We start from the raw sequence: 16,069 nt of genomic DNA on the forward strand, positions 1-16,069 counted from the left end.
TAGGTTTTAATTAATGTTTATTAACTTTAATATGTTAGTTGTTTAGCTTAAAAATTATAACAGAAAGTAATCCTTTAAGCTAATTAAGCTAATTAAGTGACACTAGGTGGGGAGCATTAGTGATAATTACACCTCCCTATGGCGTCTAGTACACAAGAGTGAATCAGATCATTTAGTGTGTTGTGATTTAGTTTTATGTGCAGTAAATGTGTTTTTTTTTTTTTTTTTTTTTTGTAACTGAATCAGACCTTGCACATGCACGCAAACACACACAGATATATATATATATATATATATATATCTATCCCTCTATCTCTATCTATCCATCTATCATCTCTGGGATTATTGACTCCTGGGATTTATATGGCAGGGTTATGGCTGTTTTTTATAGACAATGTGTTTTTATGAAAAAGTTGCTTGTGTTGGCAGATATAGGATCCCATGACCACTTGGATATACACTGTGTAGCGTTTACAAGGTCACGTTACTCAACTGGCAGCAAAACTGGGATTGACTTTTATCCAAACTAGGAAAAAAACATTTTTGTGAAATAAATCTGTTTACTCTTAGCAATGAGAGCGCTCTTGCATAACTGCGTTTGCATAACAGGATTTTGGTTAATTTTTACTTTTGTTCTGACAATACTGATCTCTTCAGCTGCTGAACCTGATATTGGGCCAAATTACGAGTGGCGCACTAACAGTTACAGGTGAACGAAAGGGGGTTAATCCCGAGTGTTTGTGCATGTCCGCTTTAGCGCTTGTATCACAAGTTGAAAGTAAACAAGAACACGTGAGCGCAATAGCAAATTATGCTAGAATTACTGCATCCTCTGAGCTCTGGTTAACTGTATCGCCAAACCAAAAAGTTGCACAAACACATAAAAAAAAACTACAAAGTACAGTTACACTCATAACATCATCTAAAAAAATATATTTTTAAAAAATTCCACAAAAATGTTATAAGGGCTCAAAGATATGAGGTCTCAGGTGTTAAGCATATAGATATAAATATACATGTATGTAACAGTAAACTCATAATTAGTCATGATTTAAAACGGCTTTCCATTTTACTTCTATTTAATTTGCTTCCTTTTTTTGTTATTCTTTGCTGAAAGGTATATCTAGGTAAGCTCAGGAGCAGCAAACAACCTAGGTTCTTGTGCAAAAAATGCTTTATTGGCACACAAAAATTCAGTAACGTTTCGGGGATCTCACCCCTTCATCAGACAAATTGACTGAGTCTGATGAAGGGGTAAGATCCCCGAAACGTTACTGAATTTTTGTGTGCCAATAAAGCACTTTTTGCACAAAACAGTGATATATATATATCTATATATCTATATATCTATCTATATCTTGCACCCGGTTTCTTCAATAAGGATGTTACCACTTTATTCACATATTGTGGTGCACTTCACACCCAAAAACATCAAACATTTCGGTCCTCTTACCTGGTCCTCCCAGGTGGAGGACCGAAACGTTGGATCTTTTTGGGTGTGAAGTGCACCACAATATGGTAACATCCTTATTGAAGAAACCGGGTGCAAGTTATTTCTTTGGAGTGTGTTTGGAGACTCTGCCACCGGCCATTGTTTCCTTACAGGAAGTGCTAAGGTTGTGTAAGATAGATATATAGCTATGATATAGATATGTATAGAGATATATATAGATCTGTATCTGTATTCTCTGATTCATGAAATAAATATTTTGGGTTTCATGTCCCTTTAAGTAACATAAATACCAGAACAAAGTTTCAATATTAAAGTGATAGTAAACCCCAAAATGTTCTTTTATGATTCAGATAGAACATACCATTTTAAACAACTTTCCAGTTTAATTCTATTATCAAATTGTCTTCATTCTCTTGTTATCCATTGCTGAAGGGACAAATGTGTGCAGGCACCAATTAGCAGCAGGCACTCCCACTAGTGTATATGTGCGTATGCATTTTTTAACAAGAGATACTAAGAGAACGAAGCACATTTGAAAATAGAAGTGAATTTAAAAGTATCCTAAAATGACCTGCTCTATCTGAATCATGCAAGTTTAATTTTGACTTTCCCTTTAACCTGCCCGCACCCTGCTACTTAATAATGCCACCCAAAAGGAAACTGACGATTAGACCGGCTGCAGTGTTTTGTACACTGATGTATTACTGCTTGTAAGCCAGTGAGAAGTAGCGAATGTATTTATACACTTTGTGCCGTTTTGTGTTTAACCCTTTTGCAATAGAGAAAAAGGAATTTGCTATAATCTGTTCTGTTTTTGTGAGCTAGATATTACGCTACACACTGGGTCTGCTCATTGGGCTTTACCATTCAATGGATTTTCTGTCTCCAATTAGAAACCAGATGTTCTGACCACAGGGGGTGGAAATCCAGTGTCGGACAAGCTCAATCTCCTGACTGTCGGCCCCCGGGGGCCACTGCTTGTGCAGGATGTGGTGTTCACAGACGAGATGGCCCATTTTGACCGGGAGCGGATCCCTGAGAGAGTCGTCCATGCTAAAGGAGCAGGTAGTTAAATGCATTGGTTTTGTGATCTCTGTGCTGAGATGCAATCACCTAGTCACTTGATCACGTGATTCAAAATTACTGGATCTACTGCAACTGACTTTTCAGATCAGGTTCTGTTATAGTTAACAAATCATTAAATACAGTAGAATTGCAAACGTGCATAATACAAATGCAATACAATAGCACTTTCTCTGAATTGTAAATGAGCAAGCATTGTTTTAGATTTCTAAATTGTCTTCAAATTGCAGAGCCCTGGTTCTAGTGACAGCCATCAGCCAATTAGACTCATATATACAGATCTTGCACATGCTCAGTAGGAGCTGGTGCCTCAGTGTGCATATAAATGTCTGATGTGACAGCCATCCGCTAATTACAGACTCATATACTTATACACTGTGATCTCTTGCACATGCTCAGTAGGAGCTGGTGCCTCCGTGTGTGTAACTATCATGTGACAGCCATCAGCCAATCAGACTCCTATACTTATACACTGTGACCTCTTGCACATGCTCAGTAGGAGCTGGTGCCTCTGTGTGCGCGTGTGTGTATATAACTATCATGTGACAGCCATCAGCCAATCAGACTTATACTTCTACACTGTGACCTCTTGCACATGCTCAGTAGGAGCTGGTGCCTCTGTGTGCGCGTGTGTGTATATAACTATCATGTGACAGCCATCAGCCAATCAGACTTATACTTCTACACTGTGACCTCTTGCACATGCTCAGTAGGGGCTGGTACCTCAGTATGTGTATATAACTGTCATGTGACAGCAATTAGCCAATCACAGACTCATATACATATACACTCTGACCTCTTGCACATGCTCAGTAGGAACATATAAAAAGATTGCGCACCACCTGATATTTGAAGTAAATTAAGTCTCTTTAAACTGCTGTTCTATCTGAATCATGAAAGTTTTTAATTTTGATTTTAGTGTCCCTTTAAATTCTCACTTTGCCAGTTAAAGGGACATGAAACCCAAATTTGTTCTTTCATGATTCAGACTGAGCAAGTGATTTTAAACAACTTTGCAGTTTACTTCTGTTATTTAATTTTTGTTCTCTTGGTATCCTTTCTTGAAAAGCATACCTAGGTAGACTAAGGACCTGCTGATCAGTGGCTGCATATTTATGCCTCATGTTATTGGCTCAACCAGAGTATTAACTAGTTCCCAGTAGTGCACTGCTACTTCAGCAAAGGATACCAAGAGAATGAAGCAAATTAAATGGAAGTAAATTGGAAAGTTGTTTAAATCTTTACCAAAACCACATGTTCTATCTGAATCATGAAAGAAACATTTTGGGTTTCCTGTCCCTTTAATTGCACTTATTTTCTAGGGGCTTTTGGCTACCTTGAGGTCACGCATGACATCACCAAGTACTGCAAGGCAAAAGTTTTTGAGTATGTTGGGAAGAGGACTCCGCTAGCCGTGCGCTTCTCTACCGTTGGTAGGTACCTCCCATTGTTTTATATAAAGCTGCTACTTCTCTGCTAGAGGCTTATTGTTTGTTTGTTCCCCAGCTGGAGAATCCGGCTCTTCTGATACGGTGCGCGACCCTCGAGGGTTTGCTGTGAAGCTGTACACAGAGGACGGTAACTGGGACCTAACTGGAAACAACACCCCCATCTTTTTTATCAGAGACGCTATGCTGGTGAGAACTCCATCTGATGGGTAGAGGGTTAAGTTAATGATCACTTGTGTGGTCCGACATTAGCCTGCTAACAGACTATAACCAGCTTCTAGCCCCCAACTGTTTATCTAAAGCAGATGTGGTTATAGGGGTTAAAGTGAATGTAAACTTTCATGAATTAGTGCCAGGTTTTTAAAAATACTATTAAAAACAGGGTCACATTAATTCATGAAAGTTTACATTGCAGCATATTTTACAAATACTTAACTTTCTCTAGTGGAAAGTCGGATCGCTGATCCCCTGCCCGCAGTTCCTCTGTACATACGTCATCAATGACCAAACCGGCTTCCTCCAATCATGTCTTCCACCCCCCAGAGCGTCCATCTCGTGAGGCCGTGCCATGATTGAAGGAAGCTGGTTTCATCATTGCTGTGTAAGTACAGCAGAAGCAGCAGACGGGGGATCAGTGATCCAGCTTTGCACAAGAGAAAGGTAAGTATTTGTAAAAATACAGTGCAATGTAAACTTTAATGAATGAAAGTGCCCCTGTGTTTAATTGTATAAGCCTGGCTTACCTAAGCACAACATATTTGTTGTGATTTACACAAGTATATAGCGCACTGTTGCACTGCTTTTATCACAAAATATGTAAGGTGTGGTTTGCACATGTATAATAGTGTACTGTTATGCTCTCAGCACAAGATATGTCAGGTGTGGTTTGCACGAGTATAATAGTGTACTGTTATGCTCTCAGCACAAGATATGTAAGGTGTGGTTTGCAAAAGTATATTGTGCAGTTACACTGCTCTCAGCACAAGAATATTAGAGCGTTTTTTAAATAAGGATTTGTTTTGCCTGCAAACTGAGATTTTCTTATGCTATGCACAGGTATAAATAGATTTGCACAAGTATATTTTACACTGTTACACTGCTCTCAGCACAATATGTAAAGTGTGATTTGTACAAGTATATAGTGCACTGTTGCACTGCTCTCAGCACAAGATATGTAAAGGTGTGATTTGTACAAGTATATAGTGCAGTTACACTGCTCTCAGCACAAGATATGTAAAGTGTGATTTGTACAAGTATATAGTGCACTGTTGCACTGCTCTCAGCACAAGATATGTAAAGGTGTGATTTGTACAAGTATATAGTGCAGTTACACTGCTCTCAGCACAAGATATGTAAAGGTGTGATTTGTACAAGTATATAGTGCAGTTACACTGCTCTCAGCACAATATGTAAAGTGTGATTTGTACAAGTATATAGTGCACTGTTGCACTGCTCTCAGCACAAGATATGTAAAGGTGTGATTTGTACAAGTATATAGTGCAGTTACACTGCTCTCAGCACAAGATATGTAAAGTGTGATTTGTACAAGTATATAGTGCACTGTTGCACTGCTCTCAGCACAAGATATGTAAAGGTGTGATTTGTACAAGTATATGGTGCAGTTACACTGCTCTCAGCACAAGATATGTAAAGTGTGATTTGTACAAGTATATAGTGCAGTTACACTGCTCTCAGCAGAATATGTAAAGTGTGATTTGTACAAGTATATAGTGTACTGTTGCACTGCTCTCAGCACAAGATATGTAAAGGTGTGATTTGTACAAGTATATAGTGCAGTTACACTGCTCTCAGCACAATATGTAAAGTGTGATTTGTACAAGTATATAGTGCACTGTTGCACTGCTCTCAGCACAAGATATGTAAAGGTGTGATTTGTACAAGTATATAGTGCACTGTTGCACTGCTCTCAGCACAAGATATGTAAAGGTGTGATTTGTACAAGTATATAGTGCAGTTACACTGCTCTCAGCACAATATATGTAAAGTGTGATTTGTACAAGTATATAGTGCAGTTACACTGCTCTCAGCACAAGATATGTAAAGGTGTGATTTGTACAAGTATATAGTGCAGTTACACTGCTCTCAGCACAATATATGTAAAGTGTGATTTGTACAAGTATATAGTGCAGTTACACTGCTCTCAGCACAATATGTAAAGTGTGATTTGTACAAGTATATAGTGCAGTTACACTGCTCTCAGCACAATATGTAAAGTGTGATTTGTACAAGTATATAGTGCACTGTTGCACTGCTCTCAGCACAAGATATGTAAAGTGTGATTTGTACAAGTATATAGTGCAGTTACACTGCTCTCAGCACAATATATGTAAAGTGTGATTTGTACAAGTATATAGTGCAGTTACACTGCTCTCAGCACAATATGTAAAGTGTGATTTGTACAAGTATATAGTGCAGTTACACTGCTCTCAGCACAATATGTAAAGTGTGATTTGTACAAGTATATAGTGCAGTTACACTGCTCTCAGCACAAGATATGTAAAGTGTGATTTGTACAAGTATATTCTGCACTGTTGAACTGCTCTCAGCACAAGCATATAGTGTACTGTTATAATGCTCTCAGCACAGGAATATTAGAGAGTTTTCTGCAAACTGAGATTTTCTTATGCTATGCACAGGTATAAGTAGATCACACTAACAAACTTCACACAAAGGTAGACCCCAACTCACTGAAGTAATAGTCCCACCCATGTAACAATGTAACCAATATTACCTCTTTGTTATAGTTTCCGTCTTTCATCCATTCCCAGAAGAGGAATCCTCAGACCCACATGAAGGACCCGGATATGGTCTGGGATTTCTGGGCACTGAGGCCGGAGTCTCTTCACCAGGTGAGATTCTGTATTTCTCTACTCTCATCACTGCACCTGTGGAATTGTCTTGGCTTTGATGATGTCAACTGAATGTTTGTAGCAGGAATATTCTCACTGTCTTTACTAGGTCTCCTTCCTGTTTTCGGATCGGGGGATTCCGGATGGTCATCGCCATATGAATGGCTACGGCTCCCACACTTTCAAACTGGTGAATGGCAGAGATGAAGCAGTGTATTGTAAATTCCACTTCAAGGTGCGTACAGGAAGGCCCTGATGAGAAGTGTACAGCTGCTCCCTTGCCTCGTTATAACCTGAGTGCCTGTGATGCTATTTGTGACTACACTGCAGGTCATTAGGTTTACAAATAAATGCTATGAAATTTGTTCCGATTCATGCTGTCAGTTTTCACGTAACTGGCCCTAAACAACTATCAGATACAGTAAACACTGTAATTACAAGACATTTGTTTAGCTGCTATAGTTTTCTATAGCCAAACTCCACACACTATTTGTCTTATTTGGATGTGCCAATCTGGGCTTATGTCCACAGATAAGGCTAGTGACCACAGTTCCTTCTCTAAGGTATAGCTTTTCTGGAGCGAACATCCAAGAAATTTTTAATTTTGGTGGTCCTGCTTCAGCACAATGTCAATTAGCTCAGAAGCTTAGCATGGCAGGGGGTAGTGCTGACATAGAGCTGCTGGGGGCAGCATTAGCACTTAGTGTATCCAGAGCTTAGCACTGACAAATAGCAAAGCTGGGGCTTAGCGCAACAGAGGGAGTGTGTGGAGGGGATGGCATGTGTTTTTTGGCAAGTGTGTGGGGGTAGGGAGGGTGGGCAGGCGGTGTGTGTGGGGTAGGGTGCTTGTGTGTGTGTGGGGTAGGGTGCTTGTGTGTGTGTGTGGGGTAGGGTGCTTGTGTGTGTGTGTGGGGTAGGGTGCTTGTGTGTGTGTGTGGGGTAGGGTGCTTGTGTGTGGGGTAGGGTGCTTGTGTGTGGGGTAGGGTGCGTGTGTGTGTGGGGTAGGGTGCGTGTGTGTGTGGGGTAGGGTGCTTGTGTGTGTGGGGTAGGGTGCTTGTGTGTGTGTGTGGGGTAGGGTGCTTGTGTGTGTGTGTGGGGTAGGGTGCTTGTGTGTGGGGTAGGGTGCTTGTGTGTGGGGTAGGGTGCTTGTGTGTGTGGGGTTAGGGTGCTTGTGTGTGTGGGGTTAGGGTGCTTGTGTGTGTGTGGGGTTAGGGTGCTTGTGTGTGTGTGGGGTAGGGTGCTTGTGTGTGTGTGGGGTAGGGTGCTTGTGTGTGTGTGGGGTAGGGTGCTTGTGTGTGTGTGGGGTAGGGTGCTTGTGTGTGTGTGGGGTAGGGTGCTTGTGTGTGTGTGGTGGGTGCTTGTGTGTGTGTGGGGTAGGGTGCTTGTGTGTGTGTGGGGTAGGGTGCTTGTGTGTGTGTGGGGTAGGGTGCTTGTGTGTGTGTGGTGGGTGCTTGTGTGTGTGTGGGGTAGGGTGCTTGTGTGTGTGTGGGGTAGGGTGCTTGTGTGTGTGTGGGGTAGGGTGCTTGTGTGCTTGTGTGGGGTAGGGTGCGTGTGGGGTAGGGTGCGTGTGGGGTAGGGTGCGTGTGGGGTAGGGTGCTTGTGTGTGTGGGGTAGGGTGCTTGTGTGTGTGGGGTAGGGTGCTTGTGTGTGTGGGGTAGGGTGCTTGTGTGTGTGGGGTAGGGTGCTTGTGTGTGTGGGGTAGGGTGCTTGTGTGTGTGGGGTAGGGTGCTTGTGTGTGTGGGGTAGGGTGCTTGTGTGTGTGGGGTAGGGTGCTTGTGTGTGTGGGGTAGGGTGCTTGTGTGTGTGTGTGTGGGGGTAGGGTGCTTGTGTGTGTGTGTGTGTGTGGGTAGGGTGCTTGTGTGTGTGTGTGTGGGGTAGGGTGCTTGTGTGTGTGTGTGTGGGGTAGGGTGCTTGTGTGTGTGTGTGTGGGGTAGGGTGCTTGTGTGTGTGGGGTAGGGTGCTTGTGTGTGTGGGGTAGGGTGCTTGTGTGTGTGTGGGGTAGGGTGCTTGTGTGTGTGTGGGGTAGGGTGCTTGTGTGTGTGTGGGGTAGGGTGCTTGTGTGTGTGTGGGGTAGGGTGCTTGTGTGTGTGGGGTAGGGTGCTTGTGTGTGTGGGGTAGGGTGCTTGTGTGTGTGGGGTAGGGTGCTTGTGTGTGTGTGTGTGTGGGGTAGGGTGCTTGTGTGTGTGTGTGTGTGGGGTAGGGTGCTTGTGTGTGTGTGTGTGTGGGGTAGGGTGCTTGTGTGTGTGTGTGTGTGGGGTAGGGTGCGTGTGTGTGTGTGTGGGGTAGGGTGCTTGTGTGTGTGTGTGGGGTAGGGTGCTTGTGTGTGTGGGGTAGGGTGCTTGTGTGTGTGGGGTAGGGTGCTTGTGTGTGTGGGGTAGGGTGCTTGTGTGTGTGTGTGTGGGGTAGGGTGCTTGTGTGTGTGTGTGGGGGGTAGGGTGCTTGTGTGTGTGTGTGTGGGGGGTAGGGTGCTTGTGTGTGTGTGTGTGGGGGGTAGGGTGCTTGTGTGTGTGTGTGTGGGGGGGTAGGGTGCTTGTGTGTGTGTGTGTGGGGGGTAGGGTGCTTGTGTGTGTGTGTGTGGGGGGTAGGGTGCTTGTGTGTGTGTGTGTGGGGGGTAGGGTGCTTGTGTGTGTGTGTGTGGGGGGTAGGGTGCTTGTGTGTGTGGGGGGGGTAGGGTGCTTGTGTGTGTGGGGGGGGTAGGGTGCTTGTGTGTGTGTGTGGGGTAGGGTGCTTGTGTGTGTGGGTGGGGTGGGGTAGGGTGGGGTGGGGTAGGGTGTGTGTGTGGGGGGGGTAGGGTGCAAGGGTGTGTGTGTGGGGGGTATGGTGTTTGTGTATGTGGGGGGCAGCTTTGTGAGTTTGCGAGTTTGTGTATTTGTATACAACATTTTCAAGTTTTCACACACATTTTGGTCACTTGTACATAAATTGCAGAGGTATCTTTTTTTTTTTTTTTTTTTTTGTGCACTGCAAATAGTTTTCCAATTATCGGTTTTGTTTGATCACCAATCCTATTAAAGGGACAGTCTACTCCAGAATTTTTATTGTTTAAAAAGATAGATAATCCATTCTATTACCCATTCCCCAGTTTTGCATAACCAACACAGTTATGCAGAATGCCCCCTTATCTCAGTTATTTTGAAAGACTTGCATTTTAGCCAATCAGTGCTGACAACTGACTCATAAATAACTACACGGGAGTGAGTTCAAATATGAGTATACCTAGGTTTCGCTTCAATAAAGAAATATCAAGAAGAAACCAAATGTGATGATAAAAGTAAATTGGAAAGTTGTTTAAAATTGCATGCCATATCTGAATAATAAAAGTTCAATTTTGACTAGACTGTTCATTAAAATGTCAGAAACCCCAGAAATACACAAGTGATTTAAATAGACTCAGTTTAACCCTGTGTGGTACATTTCATCTTAGCAAACACATTGTGTCTAATCAAACTGCTTTGTAAATGTTCCTCTGAAAGATTAACTTTAATAACATATTAAAAATTGATCTGTTTTTAGAATACTAAAATCAGGATTGCAATAGGTATGATTGTCAGTTATGCCCATTGAGATTGCTGGTTAGTACGACTATTGCAGTGTTTGCCAACTCCAGTTCTCAGGAGCCTTAACAGACAAGATATTTATTCTATCTGAACTAGAGCACAGGTAAAATCAGCTGATGGGTGAGCTTATTTCACCTGTGCTCTAGTTAAAGGGACAGTCAACACTTCATTTAACATGATTGTCTATTGAAAATAAAAAACCGAAGTTGCGCCTGCACTATACCCCTCCTGCCTTGCCGCCTTGCTTCTTTCCTAATCAGCGTCGCTAACCTCTCTAATAACCGGTAAATATGGCAGCCGATCTCCCCCCACCTTTGCGTAGCTGACTTCTTCTTCAACTGATAAGCAAATCAGAATCCATGCGCGTGCAATTTCTGTCAGAGGACTGGATTCTGATTTGCTTATCAGTTGAAGAAGAAGGCAGCTACGTAACGGTGGGGGGAGTCGGCTGCCATATTTACCGGTTATTAGAGTGGTTAGCGACGCTGATTAGGAAAGAAGCAAGGCAGGAGGGGTATAGTGCAGGCGCATCTTCGTTTTTTTATTTTCAATATACAATCATGTTAAATGAAATGTTGACTGTCCCTTTAAGGATATAACAAATGTCGTCTGGCTTGTTAAGGGTCATGAGGACTATGTTTGGGAAACACTTGACTATTGGGATTGCTGTTTGGATGACTATTACGAGCAAGTAATTCTGCTCAGTTATAAGGCAATAAGAGGTTTACCTTGTTTGTGGTCTGTAACCAAGCTTGCAGGAGATGGGAAGCATGCGAGTTACAAGAATAGGCCAAGGTCGATACTGGATAAATAGACCCAGATGTCACCACACAGGGTTAATCCAAAATAGCATTGAGAAGCCAGGTGTAAGTTCAATACAAGGGTATCTATAAGGAACCAAATGTTACAGCAAAGGGAGAAGACAGAAGGTTTAGTACAAAGATCAGTAGCCAAAATACCAGTCATTAGATCAGCGTACATTTAGGCATAAGACTTAAAGCATGTCATGATATAAACAGGGGTCAGAACCAGAAAAGCAATAGAGACATAGAAACAATTTGATGGTAGATAAGAACCAAAAGGCCAATCAAGTCTATACATATTGCATGTTAAGGTTTCCTTAGGATAGCCTTATGTACAGTGGGGCTAAAAAGTACTTAGTCCGCCACCAATTGTGCAAGTTCTCCCACTTAAGAAGATGAGAGGCCTGTAATTTTCATCATAGGTATACCTCAACTATGAGAGACAAAATGTGGATTCAAATCCAGACAATCACATTGTCTGATTTGGAAAGAATTTATTTGCAAATTATGGTGGAAAATAAGTATTTGGTCAATATCAAAAATTCATCTCAATACTTTGTTATATATCCTTTGCTGGCAATGACAGAGGTCAAACGTTTTCTGTAAGTCTTCACAAGGTTGTCACACACTGTTGCTGGTATGTTGGCCCATTCCTGCATGCAGATCTCCTCTAGAGCAGTGATGTTTTGGGCCTGTCGCTGGGCAACACGGACTTTCAACTCCCTCCAAAGGTTTTCTATGGGGTTGAGATCTGGAGACTGGCTAGGCCACTCCAGGACCTTGAAATGCTTCTTACGAAGCCACTCCTTCGTTGCCCTGGCGGTGTGTTTGGGGTCATTGTCATGTTGAAAGACCCAGCCACGTTTCATCTTCAATGCCCTTGCTGATGGAAGGAGGTTTGCACTCAAAATCTCACGATACATGGCCGCATTCATTCTTTCATGTACATGGATCAGTCGTCCTGTTCCCTTTGCAGAGAAACAGCCCCAAAGCATGATGTTGCCACCCCCATGCTTCACAGTAGGTAAGGTGTTCTTTGGTTGCAACTCGGCATTCTCTCTCCTCCAAACACGACGAGTTGTGTTTCTAACAAACAGTTCTACTTTGGTTTCATCTGACCATATGACATTCTCCCAATCCTCTTCTGGATCATTCAAATGCTCTCTAGCATACTTCAGACGGGCCCGGACATGTACTGGCTTAAGCAGGGGGACATGTCTGGCACTGCAGGATCTGAGTCACTGGCGGCGTATTGTGTTACTGATGGTAGCCTTTGTTACGTTGGTCCCAGCTCTCTGCAGGTCATTAACTAGGTCCCCCCCGTGTGGTTCTGGGATGTTTGCTCACCGTTCTTTTGATCATTTTGACCCCACGGGGTGAGATCTTGCGTGGAGCCCCAGATCAAGGTTGATTATCAGTGGTCTTGTATGTCTTCCATTTTCTAATTATTGCTCCCAAAGTTGATTTCTTCACACCAAGCCTATTGCAGATTCAGTCTTCCCAGCCTGGTGCAGGTCTACAATTTTGTTTCTGGTGTCCTTTGACAGCTCTTTGGTCTTCACCATAGTGGAGTTTGGAGTGTGACTGAGGTTGTGGACAGGTGTCTTTTTTTTATACTGATAACAAGTTCAAACAGGTGCCATTAATACAGGTAATGAGTGGAGGACAGAGGAGCCTCTTAAAGAAGAAGATACAGGTCTGTGAGAGCCAGAAATCTTGCTTGTTTGTAGGTGACCAAATACTTATTTTTCACCATAATTTGCAAATAAATTCTTTCCAAATCAGACAATGTGATTGTCTGGATTTGTTTCCACATTTTGTCTCTCATAATTGAGGTATACCTATGATGAAAATTACAGTCCTCTCTCATCTTCTTAAGTGGGAGAACTTGCACAATTGGTGGCTGACTAAATACTTTTTTGCCCCACTGTACATTTTTATATTTTAGACTGTGTAGCATTTAGTAGCCTCTACTGGACAATTTCTAGTGTATTTATATCCCTCTCAAGATATGGTCTCCAGAACTGTACACAGTATTCCAGATGAAGCCTAACTAGTGACAAAAAGCCAGGACAACCAAGCACCAGTCTGGTGTCAATAGGAGACCTTTAACACCTCTCCATAAGTCTTGGTGCCTAACTAGTGACAAAAAGCCAGGACAACCAAGCACCAGACTGGGATCAGTAGGAGACCTTTAACACCTCTCCATAAGTCTTGGTGTCAAAACCAAAAGCTCCCTGCCAGAAACTCTTCTGGAGCTGAGATACCTATAGCGCACCCCATGCTCCAGAACAGCCCTGAGCTCCAGCTGCTCTACTTATCCTGGTAGGGCAACTCTGCACCCTGTTAAAAAAAAATTAAAAAAAAATCTAAAATTAGCGCGGCCTCCACCAGACTTGGGTAAGAGCCAGGGGAACCCTGCATCATAAACGGGCATCAATCACACAAGTCTGTTTGATGTACAATGTGCTACTTTTATGGTGAAAAATAAATTTTAAATTGTCTTAAAGGGATATTAACCAAAAAAAGATTTAGTGATTCAGACAGATCATACAGTTTTAAAAAAAAAAAAGTTCCCTGTTGACTTCTGTTATCAAATTTGCTTTGTTCCCATGATATTCTGTGTTGAAGGGATACCTAGGTAGGCATCTGAAGCACTAAATGGCAGGAAATAGTGCTGCCATCTACTATTCTTGTAAAACTGCTGCCATATAATGCTGCAGAAATGGACTGGCTCCTTAGCATACATCCCTGCCTTTCAACCAAAGATACTAAGAGAATGAAGAAAATGTGATGAGTAAAATAGAAAGTTGTTTAAAATGTATAAGCTCCCGATAGATACTTGTTAGTAATTCTCACCGCCTGGTAAGTACAAGAACTTACATGTATGGGCACAGAGTGTAACCCCAGAAAGATCCAGGGTTTCAATAAGTGGTTCATTCAGCATCAGACTGTCTAGGGATACGTTTCTGTAACTGAGTAACCTAATGCAAGTTTGCTGTGCCACTCTAACCGTGCTGTGTAATTCTAGACTGACCAGGGCATCCGAAACCTCACAGTGGAAGAAGCAAATCATCTTGCTGCATCTGACCCTGATTATGGCATTCACGACCTCTATGAAGCAATTGCCACAGGGAACTTCCCATCCTGGACTTTCTACATCCAGGTCATGACCTTCGAACAAGCAGAGAAGTTCCCTTTCAATCCGTTTGATCTGACCAAAGTAAGTTTGTGTTTTTGTTATGTGACATCTTGCCTCCAATCAATGCCTTTTTGTTAACACCTTTGTGCCCGGCACAGGTGTTTAACATTGGAATAAAGTTCCAATGTCAAAACTTACTGCAAAAAAGAAATCACGTGATTGTCAATGCAATGACGTGTTTTCAAGGCCGGGATTGGATCATGGGAGACTGCCTACGTTGCTAGGCACACCACAGTGCGATCTTTCATTCATCAATAGGGGGAGGCTGCAGGACACCTTATAAGGTAGTACGTCCCATGTCCTCCTTCGGCATTAAAGCCCAGTGCTGTTAGGACGGCAAGGAATATCCTAAGTGTGAAGGAGTTAAATCCCTAGAAAGATGTTCATACCCTCTGAAGCTGGTAAATGGCATCTAAGAAAAGCCCAACATTTAATGCTCTGCATTTAATTTAGTGAATTGCTTACAGATGCTGTTGCTTCACCTGAGGGTCTGGCTAATATAAATGATTTCTATGATGTGTTCATGCTGCTATGACCCTACTGGTCGCGTTCATATAGAAACAAAATGGTAAAATGTTTGTTTTCCAGATCTGGCCTCACAAGGACTACCCCCTTATCCCTGTGGGCAAGATGGTGCTAAACAGGAACCCGGTGAACTATTTTGTAGAAGTGGAGCAGGCGGCATTTGATCCAAGCAACATGCCCCCTGGCATTGAGCCCAGCCCGGATAAGATGCTGCAGGTGAATATAGAGCTGCACCCCAGCAGATAATGGTCTGGGAGCATAACCTGAACTGTTAGATCTAGCGTATCCAGACATTTATACTGCAGGCCATAGTGTTGCTTTTTTTCCTGCAAGTTGCGATCAGTAAGAATAGGGAGCTGCCATATATTCAGCACATATTGGCCTCAGCATTTTGTGTCTTTGAAACTAAAACATTTATTCTCCTGTTTTAGGGGAGGTTGTTTTCCTACCCAGATACGCACAGACACAGACTCGGGGCAAACTACCTGCAGTTACCAGTGAATTGCCCATACAAGGCTCGTGTCGCCAATTACCAGCGGGACGGACCAATGTGTTTTAATGACAACCAGGGTAATGCTTCTTCCACACTAATGGCATCTTGTGCGTACTAGCTGCAGGATTCCTATACAGCCGTGATGCAAGCAGGAATTATAGGAAATCTTTTCTTACCATAACTTGTTGCATTGTAGCAATGCATAACGCTTGTTACTATTGATTTATCAGTTTCCTCAACACATACCAATGTAAGACGTCAATCTCCTGTTTCTAGCTATCTCCATTAATTATGATTTTAAAGCTTTGTGCTCTAGGGGAAAATTTGTACTTTTAATGATAATGCAGATTGTAGCAATGAAGCTTTTTACTCACACAATACACATACACACTGCAAAAACACTATGCCCATGTATACAGTCGCTCGCGTATACACAATGCCCATGTAAGTAAAGTGAATGTAAATTTTGATGATAAAGTGCCCGGTTTTTAAAAATTCGATTTAAAACAGGGGCACTTTAATTCATCAAAATTTAAAATTTACATTTCAATCGTGTTGTGAAAATACTTAACTTTTAATCTTGACAGCCGCTCCAGCTTCCCCCGGTCGAGCCTCTTCCTACGTCAGAAATGACT

General features: G+C 42.5%; 1 protein-coding gene across 1 annotated transcript in view; it reads left to right on the plus strand.

Moving 5' to 3' along the window:
* CAT (catalase) overlaps positions 1–16,069 on the plus strand; it is a 345,988-nt gene that overhangs the window by 7,752 nt on the left and 322,167 nt on the right. Inside the window, exons 2-9 of the mRNA XM_053720531.1 lie at positions 2,347–2,518; positions 3,859–3,969; positions 4,043–4,173; positions 6,750–6,854; positions 6,964–7,089; positions 14,246–14,437; positions 15,005–15,157; positions 15,373–15,511. Of these exons, the coding sequence (XP_053576506.1) occupies positions 2,347–2,518; positions 3,859–3,969; positions 4,043–4,173; positions 6,750–6,854; positions 6,964–7,089; positions 14,246–14,437; positions 15,005–15,157; positions 15,373–15,511 (1,129 nt within the window). The remainder of the gene's footprint in view (positions 1–2,346; positions 2,519–3,858; positions 3,970–4,042; positions 4,174–6,749; positions 6,855–6,963; positions 7,090–14,245; positions 14,438–15,004; positions 15,158–15,372; positions 15,512–16,069) is intronic.

Source organism: Bombina bombina, chromosome 7 (genome assembly GCF_027579735.1).
Source record: "Bombina bombina isolate aBomBom1 chromosome 7, aBomBom1.pri, whole genome shotgun sequence".
Lineage (NCBI taxonomy): Eukaryota > Metazoa > Chordata > Amphibia > Anura > Bombinatoridae > Bombina > Bombina bombina.